Consider the following 23,745-nt stretch of genomic DNA (forward strand, 5'->3'; position numbering starts at 1 on the left):
CATAAAAGCCAGTTTTCCAGAAGCAGTTTAGTGATTAAACTGGACCCTGAATTCCTTAAAAGTTGTCATCTACTTCAGTGGGCCAAACTCTACTCTCCTCACTCAGAAAAAGTCTCATGAGCGTCAACAGGACTAGTACAAGTAAGGTAAGTAGGATCTAACTGTATATGGACAATGAATACTGTGGTTCTTATTTTCAGTGTTGTTGTAGCCATGCTGCTCCCACAATATTAGGGAGACAAGATAGGTGAGGTAATCTTTTATTCGACCAACGTCTGTTGGTGAAAGAGACAAGCTTTTGAGCTACACAGAATTCTTCTTCAGGTCGATTATATTCTTCTTAGTCATTATATTTATATTTACCATGTTTATTAAAATTAATTAGCAACATCCTGTTATATTACATATACAAAGCGAAGAAATTACAAATAATGCCATCTTATGATTGCTCTTTACATGTAAAATCAAAGACTAACAATAAACAATTTAAATTCGCTTAATCTATTTAAAATTAATTATAAAGTCAGACTAGAATCACAAAACAGTTCTGTGAATATTTTACACAGAACTAATTAAAAAAAATAATCTCATGAAATATAGTCCAATGGACTGAAATTTAACAAAGTTTTAACAAAATGAAAAATCATATTCAGTATTAAGCATCATTAATCAACGTTCCACATCAAATACATCATTCTGTTCAAAAGATTGAAATATATCAACATGTGCGAATACAGTCCATTCATTTTCACAAATTTGGAGATTACTGTTCAAGAGAGGCATCACCACCTAAGTCTTACTTAAATCCAAAATTCAGATTTTTACAAGATGAAAAAAGGGGAGGACAACAAGACTTAATATCAACTGAAATGTTACGAACTCAAACAGATATCTTGAGAGCCAGAAAGGGAAACTGACTAGAAGCAAAAATGAAATTTTATAAAATGATTTACTGTCAAATTGAGCAAAATACATAAAATAAAACTGTATAAATAGACACATGTAAGTTTAAACTTTTTGTTAAGAAAGCTGAAGGATCAGAAAAAGATAATTTTATGCTGGTGTTATCCCATTATATGCCCATGATAAAATCTTAACCCTAACCACAAAATATATATATTTTCTGTTTAATTTTTAAGATGAGACAACACAGTTAGTGTTCTGAAAACAAAGTATATGAAGTCTATTAGTGTCTGTTGATGTATACAGTGAATCTTTAAAAAGAAAGAAAAAAAGAGGAACATATTTAAATATAGAAACTAAGACTGACAATCATGAAGTAAACAGGGAACATGCAATCTTGGACAGATTTTCCACATTAAAACAGGAACACCCAGCATTGACATTGATTTGATAAACTAAGACTTCTGTCTGAATTATGTCACGACCTAAATTGCAAAAATAAGGGCATTATGCCATTTCAATTATACGTTGTGCCTTTGTGAAACCAAAAGCAGAATATTAATTTATATATGTAAATAAATAGGGCAATTTCTAAATTTACAAGTAGTACATACAAGCACTATACTGGGCCTAATTCTGCAAACACTTATGCACGTGCATAATTTTACTCACATGAGGAGTCCCACTGAAGCAAAGCTTTGGAAGGGAAGGACTCAGCAATGAGGTCAATGGAAATACTCACATGAGTAAAGTTTTGTATGTGCATAAGTGTTTGCTGCATCATACCCATTGTCTTAAATTATATATGCTATATCTTGCCCCCTTTTACCAGTCTATATCCAAAAATTGGATTGTTAGAAGAATACATTTTTAAATAAGAATTATTAAAATATATTTTACTTTGAAAGCAGAGACAACAGATCATCTGATTACATCCTGGGAATATATCAAATCTTGAATATATACAAATGGGATGATAAAAATGGGTTTGGAAATGAATGTTTTGATTATCTAGAAATTCCAAATAATGTCATACCTGAACTATAATTCTGTAACTGGAATTTGTTAGCCACAGGATCCTAAAACATGCCAAATTCTCATCCAAGTACAACAGAAATTAACAAATTTTAAGTACAAATGGCTTTAATGTCCTGAGGCACTTAGGGCCAGCAGGTTTCATTCTCCAGCTATCTGAACAGTTCTCCTACTGTTGGCAGTTCAACCAAAGCTCTCAGGACTTGGGGAAAAACTCCAGATTAAATACAACAGTTTTTCAAACAAATGATTTTGTAAAACCCTGAAAAGCAAGTTTATATAGTAACTCCAATCAGAAAGAAAAGAGTAATACTTTGAAAATTTCTCTCTCTCCAAAAAAACCTTTGCAAAGGTTCTTCAAACTGGAAGCAGATGCTGAAGTCTTACCTTCCAAAACTTAAGTAGCAGCATACTACATTAGAGCATTTTAAATTACCACACACAGCGGAGGGGGGAAGCCCTGCATAAGATATTGTGTTCTCTTAGGAGATCTGTTAAGATCATTAATTGTAATTGCTCTTTATTTTTCACATTTGTAATTGTAATAAATCCCTCCCCAAAATGTGATCATGCAAGATGCTGAGAATCCTCAATTTATTCGGATAATAAATGTGAGTTGTTCGATGAGAACTCTCAGCACCTTACAAGATCAGACTCTGTGGCCAGGTCTATAGTTCTACTGGAAAACCTGGTAGAGAGAGAGCTCAAACAATGCCAGGAGAGTTATTACAGTATAATGTCATCACAATACTGTTTTAGACAATGTCATTTGATACTATGTATAAGCAATGTTATTGAAAATCTTTCTTATATACAAGTTGACCATGATTCTTCAAAGGACAATGTAAATGGTTTACAGTTTACATTCATTTTCAAGGAACTTCCTATGAGTTAATCTAGCAAAAAAAGTTCTGGACGACAACTCTTTATACAGTGTTTATATTGGTTTTGGCTTTTTGAAATAGGACCAAGCTTACTCCCTGTTTGGGAGGGGGTTATAGAAAGGACAGGCTACAACTGTGAGCCTGCAAGGTGGGCGGGGGGTGGGGATACTTGTGTGATAGTTTAAGAATCCTTTTAGTTTTGGGGCTAGAAAAGATCAGCCTCAAGGCAGTCTGAGATAGAGAAATAAATGGACTTAGTGTAAGTTAAACATTGATGCTGGAATGTAACTCTATGATATGTAAATGACAAGAATATAATTAGTTGAAATGAAAGGTAGAAGTGAAATTAGTCAATTTTTAAAATACATACTGTACTGGACTCAGGAAGACTAATGTATGCTTGGAAGGGGAAACTGTTTAAAAGAGAAGAGAAACATATGGATGATTTTTTAAATTTTTCTGTCATGTGAATAATTTTTAAATAATTTGTACGTTTTAGTGGTTTAGAAAAGGTCAGAGGATTTTAAAAGATGCCATTTTCCCTATAAGAAAAGTAATGTGTGTAACTGATTAATGTTTTACTGAGTTAGAAAGGGGCTTAACCCTGTTTAAGAGATTAGACAGTCACTAAAATAATCAACATAAAAACAAAACTACATAAACTTTTAGCTATTTATTTCTCTCACTAAAATGTCACCATTCCTGAACCCACAAACATCTGCCTTCTTCAACAGATGCTAAACCTTACTATTCTAGTTTTGAATAATATTAATCTTGCTAAAATTTTATTCAACAAAAACATGGCTGGATTTTTTTTTGTTTGTTTTATAGCTTATTACCCATATCCTTTCTGAAAACTTGGCAGAGTCAGAGGTAAAGAGTGAGATCAGATGACAAATTCCAACCTATAATGTTATTAGCAGCACAGCTTGTAGTCAGATCACTCAGTTTGCCCATGCTATTGTATACGAGTGAATAATATACTTAATTTATGCACTTTACAATAAATGAGAAAGGTGTGCATATTCAGACATATATAAAATATGAGAATGTCGTAGGGAAGAATTTCTTGTGTGTCACTTCAATTAAAGTGAAGGGACAAACTGGAGAGGAATAGAGGTTGCAGTTGAATGTGAGAGCTATAAGCGCAAATTTAGCAGCTTCTGACTGTCAGTTCATGAGCTTTTAGGGCACTGACTAAAGCTTTGTTTTTATTATCCCAAAACTTTAGACTCTCCATAAATATATTTGTGTGCTACAGTGCTGAACATCCCAACTGTTTGTTATTGCATTACAGTGATTTTAAACAATGTAACAGCAAACATTTGCACAAACAGCACTGTACATATGACTAATACATAAATATTTTCTGTCTTTTTGTAATAACCATACAACACACAGGGCATTTATCAACTGCTTCAGCACATTCTTTACAAGCAACCAGATGGCCACAGGGAATAAAAACTACTGAGATGTCTTTATCCATACAAATTTTACACATCTTTTCCTCCTGTAAACGTCTTAACTTCTCTTCAGTACTCAGATCTGAGGAAAAGGGAAACACACGGAACAAGTTAACATACTTAATAAAAGTAGCTAATCTCTTAAACTACCTTCCCCATACAAACTAAGTTTTCTTGGTATGACAGGAATAAATCATCCCCTAAACAAGAAAAAAACATGTTAGAGACTACAAACCCTACAATCTGTACTCTCCTCCTCATCATTCCACATGGTGGGAGAGAGATTATGCTCCCCACAGTGGAGAAAGATGGGAGTTTAACCCTCTCTATATACAGATCTAGAACTATCTGCAGAAGCTTTTCACATGGGCTTCCCATTGGCAGCTGCCTGCAAACACTTGTCAGGAAAGAGAAAGACACTCATTACGTAGAGGGGGCCCATCAGCATTGCCGACCGGATAAATTGCCATGAACTGTAGGTCATCATATCATAACACAAAAGAGCCAGATTCCTAGCCATATTGTGTTCATTTTATAACCCCTTTGTCTCAGTGAACTGGCACAAACTCAGTGGATCAGAGCAGAGGAAAGTCTCTGCATAGGGGGAATCCTCCATGACACAGGACTGGCATTTTGGTTTCTACACCACTCTGCTTCTGCCTGATAATTAGAGTCTATGGTTGGGATGCTGCTATTACTTGACTGATTCCCAGCTTGGGCCATGGGCACCAGTCCTCAGTCAGAGCAGCCATCAGGCCTCCTTAAAGTCACTGTTGCTCTCCTTACTCCCAGACACCAAGCTAGCCTAAAATGTCTAAGTCTTTAAATGTAGGTGCATATATGTATGTATTCATACCTTACAATATGTGCCTAGAGTTGTAGAAAAAATATTATATTCTGTTGTGTTATTTGAGAAATATTAGTAAGACTACATTGTAATGCTATGCATAGGGAGCAGAATGGGGAATAGGGAACTCCAGTTCACAAAAGGAAAGAATACAGAGTGCTGAAAAAAGCTAACATATCACATTGACACCTCCCCTGCTCCCCCGAAAATTTAAATAGGAAAAAAGGTGTCATGTGTTGTGTAAAATATTTCCTAAGTAGAATTTTTTATTCAACTAAAGATAGGCAGAGAAAATTGTTTTTATTTGGTTTTGTTATAGGCACCAAAGAGTAACTGTTTTAAGAGTTAATTTAAAAAGTTGTACTGCCAAAAGGATTAACTATACATGCTATTTTAGTTCTGTATTATAAAACTGTGTGCTACTTGGAAAAAAAAAACTGCTTTTGTCTGGAATGCTGTCCCCATGCTTGGGAGAAGCTCCCCATAATGTCCGCAAAACTAATGCATTATCCTTAATGCAAAATGCTCCTTAAAACTCTTTTGTTGTGATGCCTACAAAAAAACCTGACAGCATCTAGGCCACTCGTGCACTAATATAACAGTGTATCATTCTGACCACTATTGTCTCATTGTTTCCTCCATCTGTTCTTATACTCAGATTGTAAGGTCTTTGGAACGGACCATATTTTTGTTCTGTGTTTGTACAGCACCTGGCACAGTGGGGTCTTGGGCCATGACCAAGGTTTGTAGGCTACAATACTTGTAAAAATATTTTATTAATTAACCTTTCAGAGTTTTATAACAGAAAGATTAGAGGAAAGTAGAGGTTCTCTTTATTTTTTTGCCATTTATTTATCCTGGACATTTGACAGCACTTTGTGTATAGTCTATTTCGTAGTTCTCCTGTACAGTCGTTTCCCATCTACTGTGAGAAATACTCACCCCAGCAGGAGAGGGAGGGGATGAAGACTTGACATATTTAAAAAAAAACAAGTGATAATAAAAGCACAAATATTGGCAAAGGAATTTGGGAGTAGGGATAGAATCTGAAACTACTTTTAATACATTTTTGAAAGTGGCTAGATTTCAGGTAGACAGCATCTCTAATACTATACATTATTGTAGCATCAGTGGTAGGAGGCTCTTTTCTAACATAAAGCAGAATATTCTTAAATGCTGCTGGTTAAATAAAATGTAATTTTTTTTTTTGTTTGAAGTAGTTGTGTATATGATTACCCTATTGAATTCTCGAAAAATGACACATATTACATGCATTAATTTTGTGTTACGCAAAGATGGCAACGGAAATATACCAATAAGATATTTAATACAATCTGTTATAATCTTTTGCATCTATATCTTGTAATTTTAAAAAATTCACCTTTCGGTAGTGATCTCTCACTGGTCACTTCTTCTTGTACGTTTTCTTTTTGAGCATTTATTATATCTGAAACTAGAACTTCAACAGATGTGTAGTTTTCTCCATATGTCTGCAGTTTCTTCTCCATAATGTTCTTAATCTCAGACAAACTGAAACCCATACGCATGGCATCCTGTACCAACTGGTTTTGCAGGAGATCATCATCTTTAACAAACATTGAGGGAAAAATCAGTTTAACCCAGAGCAAATTAGAAATAGTCAGCAGTGTTCACTGAAATTTTTTAAAGAACTTTATAACACTTAACCAAAAGTTAGACAATTAAATTTCTGACTGCTGATTTTGCACTGTGAAATATAAATCAAACATCAAACAACTAGGACACCCCCCAGATTTGCTATATTCCCAACCCTTCCACTGCCCACCCTACTTATATTACAAAGACTCCTAGATTTTATCCATTCAGATCACTCTGTCAACGGAAATGTTCACTATATCTTTTTACACAGAATGTTTCCTCACGTAGCAGTAATCATAGATCTTACCACACCTGGATCCAAATTATCTTTATAATTTAGCTTAAATCCTTAAGTACAGGTAAAGGTTTGTTTAATATACTTTCTTTCAATTTATAAAAAATATAACCCACCGATACCCAGACTATAAGCAACTTGCCAATTTATTAAGGTTACAAAACCAAAATGCAGTACAATCAATAGTACTGTAATGTGTGCCTCCCTGTCTTATCAGATACACATATAACAGTAGGAAATTATTTTTCTACCATTATGCCTCCCCTTTCCTTCACAGTGGAATTCTTTGCTTAGGTTTATTCGCAAGGTATTCGCTATTTCCACTCATTTTGACTACATTTAAGGGTTACTCAGTTCCTTTTTCCTTGGCAAAACTGCTTGCAGTGAAACTAGAGCTCTCTCATATGTGAATATACTTAGAGACACTTATCCCCCAGAAAGAAAAGGAGTACTTGTAGCACCTTAGAGACCACAAGTACTCCTTTTCTTTTTGCGAATACAGACTAACACGGCTGCTACTCTGAAACCTGTCATTATGCCCCAGAATATTTTATAAATCTAAGTTGTTGTGGAATCACTGCATATCAATGGTAGATATCTTTTCCTACCAACTAAATATTTTTAAGTAGCTGTAAGATAATCCTGCTGCTATACTCATCACTATTTTCTCACTTTTTTGTTTTATGTTTATAAGAAAGAGTGCTAGAACCTCTCATACAGATATGAGAGACAATTAGGCTCTTATTTAAGCCTTCCCAAGTATTTTTGTGACAGCATTTTCATTCAAGGAGAGACCCAAACACTTTTGGCATTCCCTGATATTCTTCCTATACTCTTAACATCTCAAAAAGAAAAGGAGTACTTGTGGCACCTTAGAGACTAACCAATTTATTTGACCATAAGCTTTTGAGAGCTACAGCTCACTTCATCGGATGCTGTAGCTCACGAAAGCTTATGCTCAAATAAATTGGTTAGTCTCTAAGGTGCCACAAGTACTCCTTAACAACTTAGTAATTGTAAAGTGTACTTACTGGCCATAAAGATATAGAGGTGTAACTATACATTAAATTTACTTCTACTGTGGTCTACACCTTTTAACACACACACACAAACACCCCCCCGTATTTGGCCACTCGCAAAACACTAGGTTTTTTCCCCCTATCAAGGTTAGAATTTATTCATTGATTTTTTTACCTTCAGGTTAATGAAGTGATAAATTTACACTCTGGCTCCCAAATTACATTATCTGTTCAGCAGTTCATCCATATGTTGTGCTTATTATTTAAGTGTTTGGAAGGAAGGACGTAAAAGAAGAGCGTAATTTAATGAGTTAGCTTCCCTTTTCCTATATAAAGCATAGTAGGGTCACCTTCAAAATTAGCCATTTCTTTCATTCTCCCCACAAACATAAGCCACAACAACAGAACCTGGTGAGGAAGGCAAACTAAGGACACATAAATGTAACTGTTTTACTGATACCTATAAGTAGTGATGTCTTCTCAGAAGCTTCTATCTAAAACAGAAATATAAACTTAGATTAAGTCCCCTGCAACCAAAGAAAAATTTCTAAACAGCGGTAAGGAAAGGGTAAGAAAAAGGCTTTTGCTATTCATCATGCTGAGTGTGACACCATGACTCAGCTGCGATTCAACAGGAATCCAGTCTTTTATTAGTCATCTCCTTCAACAGGATTGGAAACACTTAAATAATACCACCTAGTTCTTATACAGCACTTTTCATCAACCACTCTCAGAGCACTTTATAAAGGAGGTCACTGTCATAATCCCCACTTTACACATGAAGAAACTGAGGCACAGAAAGCAGAAGTAATTTGCCTAAGCAGCCAGTGGTGGTAGAACCAAACCATTCTGTCATAAACAAACAATGTGGACAAATCTCAAACCATCCTGTAATAAGCCATATGTATACGATCACTTCAACATTCATAAACGATCTTGAAAAAGGGGTCAACAGTGAGTTGGCAAAATTTGCAGAGAATATAAAATTACTCAAGATAGCTAAATCCAAAGCAGACTGTGAGGCATCACGAAGGGATCTCACAAAACTAGGCAACAAAATGGCAGTGTTGATAAATGTGAAGTAATGCATACTGGAAAATATAATCCCAACTATACATACAGAACGATGGGGTCTAAATTAGCTGTAACCACTCAAGAAAAAGACTGTGGAGTCATTGTGGACAGTTCTCTAAAAACATTGGCTCAATGTGCAGCGGCAGTCAAAAAAGCTAACAATGTTAGGAACCATTAGAAAAGAGATAGCTAATAAGACAGTAAATATCATAATGCCACTACATAAATCCATGGTACACCCACACTTCTGAATATTGTGTGCAGTTTGTGTCACCCCATCTCAAAAAAGATATATTAGAATTGGAAAAGGTACAGAGAAGGGCAAAAAAAAACCCAACAACAAAAAGATTAAGCATAAGGAACAGCTTCCATATGAGGCAAGATTAAGAAGAGAGGGACTATTCAGCTTGAAAAAGAGACAACCAAGGTGGGATATTATAGAGGTCCTTCACACCACTCACGATTTGATAGAAGCGAATAAGGAAGTGTTATTTACTCCTTCACATAACACAAGAACAAGGGGTCATGCAATGAAATTAATAGGTTGCAGGTTTAATACAAAGAAAAGGAAGTACTTCTTCATGCAACAGTCATCCCTGTAGAATCCATTGCCAGGTGATGTTGTGAAAGCCAAAAGTATAACTGAGTTCAAAAAAAAGATTAGAAAGTTCATGGAGAACGGGTCCATCAATGGCTATTCACCAAGATGGTGAGGAATGTAACACCATGCTTTGGGTGTTTGTGGCAGGGTGCTGCTGCAAACACACCTAATCAGCCCCTGCCACAATCAAGGGGGATAGATTGGGGCTGGATGAAAAGTTTTATGTCTGCTTTGCGATTGGCAACACCTGCTAGACTGATAGGCAGGAGCTACAAAGGCTGGGAAGGAGCCAAAAGGAGGGAGGCAGCCAGAGAGAGAGGTCAGTCAGACAGGGAGGTGGTTACTGACCCAGCCTGTGGTAGGTGAGAAATCTTTAAGAATTGTATATAGTTGGACACTGGTGGTGGGAAAATGCTTATAGACTAAAGGACACGGGTGTTGCATAGAGCTGAAGTCTCCCTGGACATCCCTGCGTCCTGTGCCGCTTCCCGCAGCTCCCATTTGCCGGGAATGGCGAACTGCGGCCACTGGGAGCTGCGGGCAGCCATGCCTGTGGATGGTCAATGTAAACACTGTCTCACGGTCCACCAGCGGATTACCCTGACAGGCCGCAGGTTGCCCACCACTGATCTAAAGCTTGTACCGCTTCCAGCACAGGAGTGTTGCAGGATTTGAGGGGGTGGATTACCATACACCCAGGTCACGGGCTTTTTGTAGCTGGGGAAGGTTCCCAGAGGAGGGTCTGACGTGGCTCCGGGAGCAGCATCTGCAGGGGAAAAAGAAGTCCTGTCCCTTCCCAACCTGGGCTGGGCCCAGCAGCGAGAGCTCAGCACATGGTAGGAAGCCCCGGCTGGGGCAGCCCCAGCCCTGCCCCTTTCCTACAATAGCCAGATTTCACGGGGGAGATCAGATTTCAGAGTCTGTGATGCATGTTTTACAGCCATGAATTTGGAAGTGCCCTAATCATATTGCTACACTGTAATTGAATCCCTTCCGCTTCCTGTTGATGATCAAAGCAGTGTTATAACTATATACTATCACTAGATATATTCTGTATTCACATGATAAATTGATTTCACAAAAAATGTGAAGTTATACAATGTTATCTGTAATTAAAAGTTATTTCTCTAGGGAAACTAAAACAGTAGATGGTGAAAAAAGACAACTTACCATGGAATCCCTCGGTAAAGGCGTTAACTGAACACTGTTTACAAATTCTTGGCCCTTCTCTTGTAGCAGGTATTTGCATCTATAGTCACAAAAGATTTTAAATTACAAAAAGCATTGTACACATGGGAAAATAAACAAAGCTGAACACACAATTTTCAGAAGAATTTGGGTAATTCTGCATTTCAAAGAATATTTCTGCTCTTGAAGTTCTTTCTCTGAAAATGTAACTGGAATCATAGATGTCATTTAAACATTTTAAATAACATTCTGATAGCGAAAGGAAGTGAGCTTCATCAACAATGTTTATTTGTCATGGACTCTCAGCAATTGGAATCACAAAACTTTACATTCACTGGCCATGGTAGCCACAATCACTGGTTTATAAAAGAAAAACAAACTTTGCAAACAAGGAAATACAATATAACTTTTAAATATCAACTCTTTTTTAATCTTTTTGTAAGCAATGAACCACAGTCATGGACAAATAGACATTTTCCTTACCTGTTCTATCCCTCTTTTCAATATCTTTTATGCCACTCCAAGCACTTGGGTATAGCTCCTTTCTGCCAACTGACGGAGACAGTACAATGGATAATTCTCGATAATGAGAATTCTTGATAGACACAGAAAATTCTTGATAATGGTTTGCTGGCTCTGAAGAGTTTAGCTGACTTTCCAAAAGCAGTTAATATATGAATTACATCCCATAACTGAGATCTTGAAAATCAAACGTAAGAATAATTTACTCACCTTGTGCAGTAACAATGGTTCTTCGAGATGTATCCCCCTCTGGGTGCTCCACCGTAGGTATGCTTACGTCCTGGTGCTGCTGATTGGACAACTTCAGTAGCAGTGTCTATTAGGCCAGCACATACACGGTTTCTCCTCGTGGCTTGCCATGAGGCTAGTCAGAGTGCACGGCTAACCCCCTTAGTTCCTTCTCTACCATAGAGACATTAACAAGAACTCCGAAGTAGGAGGAGAAGGGTGGGCTGTGGAGCACCCATAGGGACAGACCTCTCGAAGAACCATTGTTACTGCACAAGGTGAGTAACTTCCTCCTTCTTTATGTCCCTATGGGTACTTCACTGTAGGTGACTCCAGAACAGTATCCCTATTGGCGGGTTGGATTTTGGAGTTGGGTCAGTTACAGATGACAGTACTGTGGAGCCGAAGAGGGCATTGGAGGCAGTGTCCCCACTGATGGCATAACGTTCTACGAAGGTGTGGACAGCCAGCCATGTCATCACTCTACAGATCTCCAAGATAGGGACATTCTTAAAGAAGGTGACAGATGAGGAGATCAACCTCATGGAGAGCGTACAAATAGTATCTGGAGGGGTCATATTACGACCCCGATAACATTGTCTAATGCACTTTGAGACCCATTTATAGAGTCCCTGGACCAACATTACTGAGCCCCTGGATCGTCTCACAATGGCAAGGCAAAGCTTGGGAGACTTCCTGGAAGCCTTTGTCCTATCTAGGTAGGAGGCAAGGGCTCATCTGACATCTAGTATGAGTAATATAGCCTTCCTGTTGTCTCAGTGAAACTTGGGGTAAAAGGTTGGAAAGTGAATCAACTGGTTCACATGAAACAGGGGGGTTACCTCATGGATGAATTTTGGGTGAGGCCTGAGCATAACCTTGTCCCAAAAGAATACCATGTAGGGGAACGTGCCATCAGAGCCGCTATTTCCCCTATTCTCCTAGACGAGGTGATTGCTATCAGGAAGCTGTTTTCATTGAGAGGTATGTAAGTGAACAGGTAGCCATGGGTTCGAAGGGAGACCAAGTCAGTTCTTTCAGTACCAGGTTTAGGTTCCATATGAGGGTAGGAAGTCAGGGTTGTGGGAAGAGGTTTATTATCCCTTTTGAGGAATCTTTTAGTGGTCAGGTGTGATAGCACTGAGTATCCCTCTACTGGTTGGTGGAAGGCTGTTATAGCCGATAGGTGGACTCAGAGAGCTTTAAGATACTCATGATTTTTTTAGGGTTAGAATATAGTCTAAGATTTGTGGAAGAACGATGAATGTCAGGGAAATTTGTTGGGAAATACTCCAAATCCAGAACCTGGACAATTTTTGCAGGGATGTACGGCGTGTCCAGGACTTTCTACTGTGTAATAATACCTCCTGTACCTCCTTTGAGCAGAGCTTTCTAGGTGTTGGAACCATCAAGGAGCCATATCTTGAGGCAAAGAATCCCCATATTGGGATGTAGGGTGTGTCCTTCATTCTGTAAAAGGGGCCTGGGGTGGACTGGAGAGATCTCAGTGGGCATGTTGTGAGCTGTGACAGGTAAGAGTACCAAGTCTGTCTCGGTCAAGTGGGAGTAATCAGTAAGACATCTGCTCAGCCTCTTCATTTTGAGCAGGACTTTTGACAGCAGGGGAAAAGGTTCCTGTCCCTGGGGAGGAGGAGGAGAGCATTGCCCAGGGAGTGTTTTCCATGCTACTGCTCCAGAGCAGGGATAGGACATTTCCTGTTCAGGTAAGTGGTGAACAGGTCCATGGTCGGTGTCCCCACGCCACCTGAATAGATCGTGAAATACTACTAGGTTTATCTCCCACTCGTGGTCATGTGGGAATTTGCAACTGAGAGACTGTACACTATCGAGTTTTATGTGCCTGGGAAGTAGCGTGCCGACAGTGTGATGCCATGGGAGATACATCAGTTCCGTCATCTCATTGCTTCCACACAGAAGGAGGGCAACCTAGCTCCCCCTTGTATGTACTACGTACAAGCTATGTTGTCTGTTAGGACTTTCGTGTGTGATCAGCTGGAGGAAATGGGTACAGGCATTCCTGACCACCCTTAGCTCAAGGAGGTTGATGTGAAAGGATATTTCTGTGAGTGATCACTTGCATTGTGTCATGAGGTCATTTAGATGCACGCCCCACCCTATGAGCAATGTGTCAGTGGTGAGAGGCAATGATGCGTGGGTTTGCGAGAAGGGGATCCCTTTGCAAACATTGTCTGGTTCTTTCCACCAAGGAGTTTTTGATCCTGGTGGGCAGTGACAGGGATTTGTTGAGTCTGTCCCTGTTTGGTCTGTAAACTGAGCTGAACTACATCTGGAGGCATCGCACATGAAGCCTGATATGAGGTATTACCGCTGTGCCTGCTGCCATATGCCCCAAAAGTTGGAGGCAGTGTTTGACTGATATTTGCGGGCTCCTTTGAACTGTCTCTATGAGCATGGCCAGGGAGAGGAATCTGTGTTTAGGTAGGAGAGCGCTGGCCTGTAATGAGTTGAGAATGGCACCTATGAATTCCAGATGTTGCACTGGAACTAGGGTTGATTTTTGGGCATTTTTCCATGGGCCCCGGTCTGTGAACAAGTGCATTGTAGCTTTGGTGACTTGGCGGGCCTCTTGGAGAGACGGCTCTGAGGAGGCAATCGTCCAGATAAGGGTAAATCATGATCCCCTAGGAGCGAAAGTGTGCAGCCACTACTGAGAGAACCCTGGAAAAGACTCTCAGGGCCGACGATAGCCCAATGTAGAGTACCCTGTATCCGTAGTGGTCTTAACCCAGAGTGAATCTGAGGAACATAGTCTGAGAGTCGGTAGGATTGAGATATGGAAACAGGCGTCCTAAAGGTCGACGGCCAAAAAACAGTCTCCCTGTTCCAATGCTGGAATGATCGTTGCTAGAGTGACCATCTTGAATTTTTGAGCCTTGACAAACGTGTTGAGAGCTGAGGTCTAGTATGGGTCTCCAACCCCCCTTCCTCTTGGGTATTAGAAAATAGCAAGAGTAGAACCTTTGCCTCGTAGATGTTGAGGTACTGGTTCTATGGCTCCTAATTAGAAGAGACTATCTACCTCATCATAGTAAACTCTCATGAGAAGGGTCCCTGAAGAGAGATGGAGAAGGGAAGTAAAATTAATAGAGTACCCATTACAATATTATATACAATGGTAGCCAAATGGATGTATAACGCTGGTCAGCTGTAGCAGTTGGTGGGAGTGGTCTGATGCCTCAACCAACACTTCAAAAGTGGTGCTTGGATATAGACAGCGAAGACTGCAAGCCAGATGGGTTATGCCTCAAAATTTATTTTTCTTTCTCTGTAGCTTGCAGTAACGCTGAGCCAAATATAGGTATGTGAGTGGTTTGTGCTAGCGCGGTGGACTGAATTTTCTCTTTTGTCCTGGCATGTAGACACCCAGCGAATGGAGAATGGCCCTAGAATCCTTCAGGGTGTGAAGAGAGGCATCAGTCTTCTCTGTGAAGAACTCACTGTTTTCAAAGGGAAGGTCTTCAACAGTTGATTGTATCTCCTTCAGGAAACCTGATAGATAGAGCCATGACGCATGTTGCATCACCTCGGCCACGGATATGTACCTTGCCACTGTGTCGAGGGCAGATTGTAGTGTTGTCTTGTCCACTAACTTTCCCTCTTTCCATCTCCTTAAAATGGTCATGGTGTGACTCAGGAAGCTGCTCAATAAAATTGCTCAGTTCCAAATAGGTTAAGTAGTCTTATTTCACCGTCAGAGCTTGGTAATTAGCAATTCAAAACCAAAGCATTAGCCGAGAAGTATGCTTTCCTCCCAAAAAAGTCTAAACACTTCCAGTCCTTATTGCTGAGAGCGGACCTCTTTTGGTGTTGATGGCCATAGGAATTAATAAGGTGGGAGAAGAGTAATTCAGTCTCTCAGATGGTGTTGGCAGTCTAGATTGTTGACCACCCTGCTGAATCTAATTGTGCATGGATTAACTCCAAGAGATAACCTGTGTACTTAATAGGTGGATACTGCTGATGAATGCACCATGTCCAGATCATTTTGAAGAAATTTCAGTATATCAACATTAAGCTCATGAGTCATCTGTCAAAACAGTGAGAAACTGTTCCCCCAAATCCTAGCATCCTAACTGGTTTTGGACTACCCGCAAGAACATATTGTAGTTGTGATGATCTTCACCAAAAAGACATTACTTCTACGGACCTGCATTTTCAAAGTTCGTAAAAATGAAATAAAAATCAAGTCCTGGGTTGACAGATCACCTGTTTTTAGAAGGTGGATCCGCTCTTCTGTTGATATCTGTCAGTTATGGGTACCAGTACAATATTGGTCAATTCTAGACACAAATGATGAACAATCTGGCTATTGTTTATAGCCTGTGATGAGGCTATAAACAATAGCCAGATTTACACATTGGTGTGTAAATAGTTAATGGAGCCCTAGGGAGGCAGCACAGAAAGCAGCCGACAGGAGAGGGGCTGCAAGGAGCAGCCAATAGGGCCTGGCATGCCCATATAAGAAGAGTTGCAGGGAAGAGCAGGTTCAGTTGCTTCCTGGAGCTCAAGGAGGGACAACTGGCTGCCTTGCATGCAGAAGAAAGCCAGCACCCTGGACAGAACAGTGCTGCTAGCAGGGACCAGGGAGCTAGGGAAGAGCTCCTGGCTGGGAGTTGCAGACTGAGACCCTGAGGCACGAACAAAGAAGGTACTGGGGCCGCTGGGAACTGGCCCAGGGAAATAGACTGAGAGGTTGGAGGGGACGCAGTGTGGGGCTGTTATCTACAGCGTCCCTGGACCAGAACCCGGGTCCCCCCCTCCCCCACTGAGGAAGTGGCTGGACCATTGGACTGTGGTACTGTCCCCCCGGAAAGGGGGAGCACAGAGTGTGGTACAGCCAGAGGGCTGTGTCCTAAAGAGGATGTCATGGTCCTTGGAACAACACGGATCCAGGACCATAAGTGACGGTGGGCAAGACACCACCAGGAGTCAAGCGTACCGACCTGTGGAGCTGATCCGCAAGACAACCAGCGGAAGGTGCTAGCATGGTAGGTCACACCCCTTCACAAGCACCTTACCTATCATGAGCCAGAAAGGAAAAATGTATTTGAACAGTGGTCTGGGAGCCAGGGGTGCAAAACAAAGAAAGCAGGAAGGAAAGCATAAGATTAACATATGGAGATAGATCCAATGAATAAATGAATTCAACTTGAGCTAACTCCTCAAAGACTCCATTGGGAAACAATCCTCTAAGGAATTAATTTACTTTTCTAAAACCAGGACTGGGTTGGTGTAAGAAAAAGAAATTGTTGAAAAGTCAAACTAAATTTTCTTCTATAACTGCAGGAACTGCCACTGATGATACTGTATGGGCTTATTCACTGAAGAAGCAGAGTGTTCTTCCTCCAATTAAGTCCAGGAGACTGGGGGCAAGCATGTTATAATTGCTTGAAGGAGGCAGTAGCATTCAGCTCCGTATGTGCTCTGAGACGCGGAAGGATTTATTCTTGTTGAAGGATCCTCTCTTGACAAACTATGGCCATTCTCCCCAGCAATATGATCTGAGCTGTATAAATCTATTCCTAGGAACAGAGACAGAAACTGTAGCCTAGATAGTTTATGGTGAGGATACCTGAAGTTCTTTCTATTTGCAGGAACTGTTGAATTCCCTGGTGCTCTAGTCTGATGAGGTGTCCCCCTTTGAAAGAAAATGCTGAGAGGATCTGATGTTTGGTAGACTAACCATTACTTCAAACCTTAGTGACTTTCTGGTTGCTGTTGAGGCTGCCGTAGATCTAGAAGTCTTAAGTGGCATCACACATAAGTGGCAGGACCGAAACTAAACAAGGTAACATCTGGATCCCTCTTATCTTTTTGTTTTTTTAAAAATCACCCAGTCCTTTAATTCCCCATGAGAAGGCTCAGGAGGAACTCACTGAAGGAGTCTGCTTGGAGTGTGAAATTCTGGTGGCATGAGCATATTTCCTAAACTGTGTGAGTGACACAGCCATGCTATATTACTGCAAGGTTTGGAGTGTTGGTACCTGGGACTGAGGCTCTGTCTACATTAGCACTTTTGTTGGTCAGGAGTGTGAAAAAAAACACACCTGACCAACAAATTTCACCGACAAAAGCACCAGTGTGGACAGCGCTATGTCGGCAGGAGACACTTTCCCGCTGACACAGCTACCGCGGCTCATTGACGGTGGTTTAATTATGTTGGCGGCATAGAATAGTTACATATGAGACCTTACAGCAGCGCAGCTGCAGCGGTACAGCTCTGCCGCTGTAAGGTCCGTAGCATAGACATAGCCTGAGAGACCACAAGCTCTTAGTGTTTCATATGCTGCAGCAGAAGCTAAAAATCCTCCTAGAGCTGCTCTGTTCCGTCTGTTGCAAAGGCTTCTGCACACCAGTGTTCAGGTCTATACCGCTTTCTCCTTTGGTCAGGCCTCTCTCCTCAGCCAGAATTAGCAGGATGCTCATGATGGAGATCGAAACAAGTGAACTCTGGAAGCCAGCAAATGGAGGATCACATCAATGTCTCAATGAACATTCGTCTATTTGCCAGCAGGGAAGAACTATACCCAAACACCTGGAAAGGGACGACTGGAGAGAGAAATATAGTTTATATTCAAGACATCTTAAGAGGGCTTCATTTTCAAAAGGAAAAAATAATGTGCTCTTTGAAAAAAACAGGTCTCTTTATGGTGTCATGTTGGCCACCAAAAAATTGCGACACCCCAAAATCGCTACTCACTTTTGAAAATTTAGGCCTTTATTTTTAAGTGTAAGTGTGCTGCATAAACAGCAGTTTGTCTTCTCTTGAGACTTCTACATAGCTCACTCCCAATATAATATCACAGCTGCACATAATGCTTATAACATAAGCAAAGACTCTTCTCTCCAAGAATATGCTGTGAGTGGGAGCAAATGGGCCTCACTACAGGGCACCTTGAAAGCCATGCTTCCTACGGATGAGAAGAAACACAGCCACCCATGAAGACTCTTACTGCTGCTATAAGAGAGTTGCCTCTCCACAACAAAGTTAGTGAGGACACGGAGGTGATGGTGAGAAGGGCATCTCAACCATTTCAAATTATTTGGATAAGCATCCAAACCACTGAATGCTTAGCCAAACTGAGCCTTTTGAGGTCATGTTAATACATTCTCCTTTTGTGGCAGATGCAACATACTGTAAATGGAAGTGTGCACAACAAGTACCTTACCCTGGAAACCATTTAGCATGTTGCTCCCAAGGGTCTTCATTCTGCTGCCACTCTTGCAGTCCTCCACCACAGTGAAAGCACAAAACATGATCACCATTACCTAAGGGGGCAAGTAAGTGTGATGTTGTATACTTGTCAAATAAAAGGCTGAATATGCAAATATTTGTTCTTACAACTGAGAAAAAAAGCTTCAGCAAGTCTTGTTACTGATAAATTGACACATTTTTGGTGCTTTTAATAATGAGCTTCTAAGAATAAAAAGGATTATTTTAAACTAGATGTCAATGTAATCTGTGATGACATATGGTAAGAAAAATGAAGTAGCTTCTTGGACTATTTCCACTTTAATAAAAAATCAAAGAACCAAGCTTACACAAATACTGCTTTACTCAATTGTATTTGGCATTATAGAGAGATCAAAAATGCTTCTATTTGCTTACAAGTCTATTACCAATAACTTCTTGTGAGTGTGTCCAATTGTTAAGTAGGCTATAAAAACCACTACCACAAAGTTTCTGAGGCAAAAGCATTTGACACAATTTCTTTTATGTTTTTGATCAGTCTTCTCTGTACTAAGTCTCAGTTCCCCTTAAACAAGAATGGAATTAATTAACAGAAACCTAATTCACAAGGACATTTACTTATTTGCCTTTTTGGTCATTGGTTTCACTAGTCAAGACTAATAGGATCTGAACAGCAGTGACCAAGACGAAGAGGATGTGGAAGGAAATTAAATTGTCTGAGCTATAGCAGCACAGTGCACATTACAATCAAAGACTACATCAGAAGCTGCTTACATATTAAGTGTATTGCAATGAGAGGAGATATGGATAGATTTCTCCCACCGAAATTAAGTCCTTCTTAGCCAATAGGAAGGACGCAGCTCTTGGAATTTACTGTAACAGTTAACCAGCTGGTTGGATAAGCTACCTATTTTGCATGTCTTCCCAATACAGATCCCATTTGGCTGTTGAGCAGCTAGATTTTTGGGGGGATCCCACAGATTATATAAATGTCACCACTAGTTATGAATGTATTCATTTTGTGCAAGAATGTACAACAAAACATCAAAAGTTTTATTTGGGGGCCAGAGGGGGTAGGAAGAAACCAAGAGAAAACAAATTAGAAAGTCAGTGCTGTAAGAGCACAAAAAAGAGAATCAAATATGGTGAGAAAGCTAGAAATTATCCTTGGTAATCCCTTTTCTTGCTGAACAATAGTACTACTTTGCATTTACCTTCCATCCAAGGATTTCAAAGTGACTTTCCAATATTGATTAATTAAGCCTAATATGTAATTAGTCCGATTATACAGATGGGGAAAATGATGCAGAGAGGTTAAGCAGCTTGACCAAGTCACACTAAGTTTTTAAGACTGGAAGCTTTTTGCTGCATGGACCACATATTCCATGAGTTTGTACAGCATCTAGCACAACAGATCCTGGGTTGTTACTAGACTAGAGACTCTGGGTGCTATCACAATATCAACTCACACACAAATAAAAAATAATGGCAGAGATAGGAATAGAACCCAGATTTCCTGGCTGCTAGCACTGTGTGTGAACCACAAGACCACAATTCCTCTTTTTAGGGCAGGTCAGGATAGCTGCGGGTCAGTGTTCCATTCTTTCTAATATGATAAGATAACTTTTTAATGATGCCAGTCATTGTCCAAGAGCCAAAATCTGAACTGGCATACATCCTAAAATGGGCTTAAAAGACAAAGGTCACTACTTAAGATATTCTCTTTATTTAAAGTTCTGTTGCTAAAAAGGAGAACGATGTGACATTTCAGATTGTGATCATTCCAAAAGAATGCTTGATATTTTGCATGCCATCTTTCAATAATAAACCAGGAGAACATACCGTATTAGCTATGTCGTAACAACTAATTTGAGTTAAGTGAACGTAGAATTAAAAAGCATTTGAAGACACAGGTGTTAAACAAAGGTAAAGCCTTAAATAAAAGATTTGTTTTGGCAAGTCATTCAGTGTTAAATTAATGGAGATTCTGTTCAAAATCATGTCATGCACAAATTCTGCTGCAACAAACAGACGTGAAAACCCCATCTAGCTTACCTATACTATAGAACCCAGCTTCAGCAAGTTGCTCTTTAACAACTGAGTATCTCCATGTCACAAATGTCTTGATCCGTGCTTCATATTCTGCCATAGATGGATTTCTTGGGTGATCTGCATCGTTTAAGCCACTCCTGCCAACCTCAGCAAAATTAGATTCATTTAGGACACTTCCAACATTTCCAACATCATGGCCCAGGACAAAAAAGCACCTAGGAAAATGCCTCTTATGTTCTGACCAAGCTCGATCAAAAGGTTCCCAGTTTTTCAGTTTTCCACCACAACAAAAGCACTCCACTTGATCATCAACACCTGAGTAATACAGCCCAGCACTGGCTAACTCCTTTGGTGTTAATGGCGCATAGGCTGGCCAGTTGTGAAAAGACTTTAACCTAGCTTCTTCACTGCACATAGCAGGGTTCCTGGGGTACATGCTATCTGACATGTCCACAACCTGCCCAGTTCTCAAAAGGTAATCTGCACTGAGATCAGATGATCTGTCAAAAGAGCACTGGAGGGTTGAATTTCCAGAACAGTTTTCAACTCTGCATTGACAGTTTTGGAGAACAGGATGCATATCTTTTTTAAAAAAATTAAATCGAGCAATAAATTTGCATTTTGGGGAAATTTTTCTATGTCTTCCAGCTGCTGAGTCTCCATGTTCCCACCCTTCAATAGTTGCATGACAGCTGAAGCACTTCACTTTGTCTCCCTCTCCTGTATAAAAGAAGCCAGCTCGTGCTAGTGTTGATGCAGAAATAGGACAACAATTTGGAAAGTTGGCAAAAGTCCTCAGTCTGGAGTACTCTTCAGCCATCTCTTGGTCATAGTCACAATCTGGTGTGGCACAAGCTTCAGAGTTATCTGGACTGTTACACGTCATCTCTTCAAGAGTGGGGTTCTCAAATTTCCTAAATAAAATAATATGTTTTTTAATTTCATAGACAAAGCAAAAAAAAACAACAACAGATCAAACATATTCCTTATGCAATCCCTAAGAAAACTGTGGGAATTAGTGGGATCAAAATATTCATCCTATTAAACAAACGTTAAGTAAGAAAGTCTTTTTCTTTCTTTGTTAATAACATTTTCAAGCACAGGAACATTCCAAAAGAAATTATATGAAGAAAGACAAGGAGTATTATCGTATATGAAGTTTTCTATTAACACATATGTTACGGATATCTCTTAATTGTCATCTGAACAAACAGTAAAAAGTTAACTGGAAAGCACCTGTGAATAAAAAAAGCGTATAGACTAAGAAGAACATTATTTTTTATTAACAAGACAAACATTATGAGACTAGGTCTGATAAAAAATATAACAGATGTAAGGGGCCTCACAAAAGATATGAACGAAAAACTAAGAAAAGGCCTTCAATCATGTTTGTACTTACATACGATGGTTACTGCTTCCATACATCGATTAACCCATGTCACACTCACAATGTATTTTACTGCTCCAGTTTGGAAAGATCCATGTTCAAAATCAGCCTATTATGTTACTCTTGTATAAGCAGCTTTACCTTTCTTTTTTAATTAAAAAAGTGCCCATCACACCAGCTCTTAAGTGCATACCATACATAAATGTAACAAATTGGCAAATGTCAAAATAAAAACAATACCCTGGGATTTGAAATTTAACTGTGAAGACATAAACCCCAATTTTCCTTCAGGTAAAGGCCTGAGCAAACAGACTTTACATTATTCACAGAAGGACAAACAAGATCAAGTTCTGTCAGAAAAATGAGAAAAGGCAATTCTAGTCCCAAGAGTCAGAATAAATGGACTCAAACTGAAGATGTCCTGCCTCCTCCCCTCCAAGACGATTAAATCAATGGACTGTAAAAGCAAGAGTTCATCAACTGATTTCAACTGTTGTGACAAGCACCTGAATATTAATATTTACTTTACTCTGTACAGTGTCTAAAGTTCAAAATACATCCATATAAAACAAAATACACTTGAAAAATGTTTATACATAAACTTTTTATGTTCTGTTTCCTAAATATCCCAAACGTTTCACAAGTTCAGCCAATAGCCTGAATGTTGCTACATTGGTGCTGTGCTGATACCTAGTCAAGCCTTAAACTGCAAGCCTTTTTAATTTACCAATGAACCAGCCTGAACACTAGAGACTCCTGAGTGGAGTAAACACATTTATAGATGTTGTTTCAGTGTAACAGTACTCAAATAATTAAGACCTTTGATATATAATTTTTTAACTGGTGGTTTGGGGGAAAAGAGGAGAGTGTGTGTTATAAGATGGGATACGTTGAGTATGGGAAAGTTTTCTGAAAAATTCTCAACTACTTTTGCCCTTTCCATTATATTATAGCTATGGACACAACGGAGCAGTCTAACAAAATATTTAACTTAGCAACCAACTTTTCCTGGTACTGCTTTTAATAATCTTATATACATACTTATAAGAATAGCCATACTGGGTCAGACCAATGGTCTATCTAGCCCAGTATCCTCTCTTCTGACAGTGGTCAATGCCACTGCAGCACTGTAAGTATAGAGAAGCCCTGACCAACCAACTCTAATGAGCAAGAAATAAGAGCGCAGAGGCAAGTGTGGGTGGGGCCTAGCCTGAAGACCACCCTCACTCAAGTGCTTGTGGGCTCTCAGACTGAGTCTGCAGATGAGATCACTACAGCTGTACTGCTATAGTGCCACAGTGTAGATACTTCCTATATCGACAGAAGGGCCTGTTCCATCACTGTAGGTAAGCCACCTCTCTGAGAGACAGTAGCTAGGTTGATGGAAGAATTCTTC

General features: G+C 39.6%; 1 protein-coding gene across 1 annotated transcript in view; it reads right to left on the reverse strand.

Moving 5' to 3' along the window:
• Positions 1–349: 349 nt before the first annotated feature.
• XIAP (X-linked inhibitor of apoptosis) overlaps positions 350–23,745 on the reverse strand; it is a 51,880-nt gene continuing 28,484 nt past the window's right edge. Inside the window, exons 2-7 of the mRNA XM_084639665.1 lie at positions 20,966–21,876; positions 18,888–18,987; positions 10,909–10,987; positions 8,524–8,557; positions 6,514–6,717; positions 350–4,367 (exon numbers count right to left, since the gene is read on the reverse strand). Of these exons, the coding sequence (XP_084495791.1) occupies positions 4,174–4,367; positions 6,514–6,717; positions 8,524–8,557; positions 10,909–10,987; positions 18,888–18,987; positions 20,966–21,848 (1,494 nt within the window). The 5' untranslated portion in view covers positions 21,849–21,876 and the 3' untranslated portion in view covers positions 350–4,173. The remainder of the gene's footprint in view (positions 4,368–6,513; positions 6,718–8,523; positions 8,558–10,908; positions 10,988–18,887; positions 18,988–20,965; positions 21,877–23,745) is intronic.

The sequence above is a fragment of the Lepidochelys olivacea genome, assembly GCF_965140295.1.
Source record: "Lepidochelys olivacea isolate rLepOli2 genome assembly, chromosome: 9".
Classification (NCBI taxonomy): domain Eukaryota; kingdom Metazoa; phylum Chordata; order Testudines; family Cheloniidae; genus Lepidochelys; species Lepidochelys olivacea.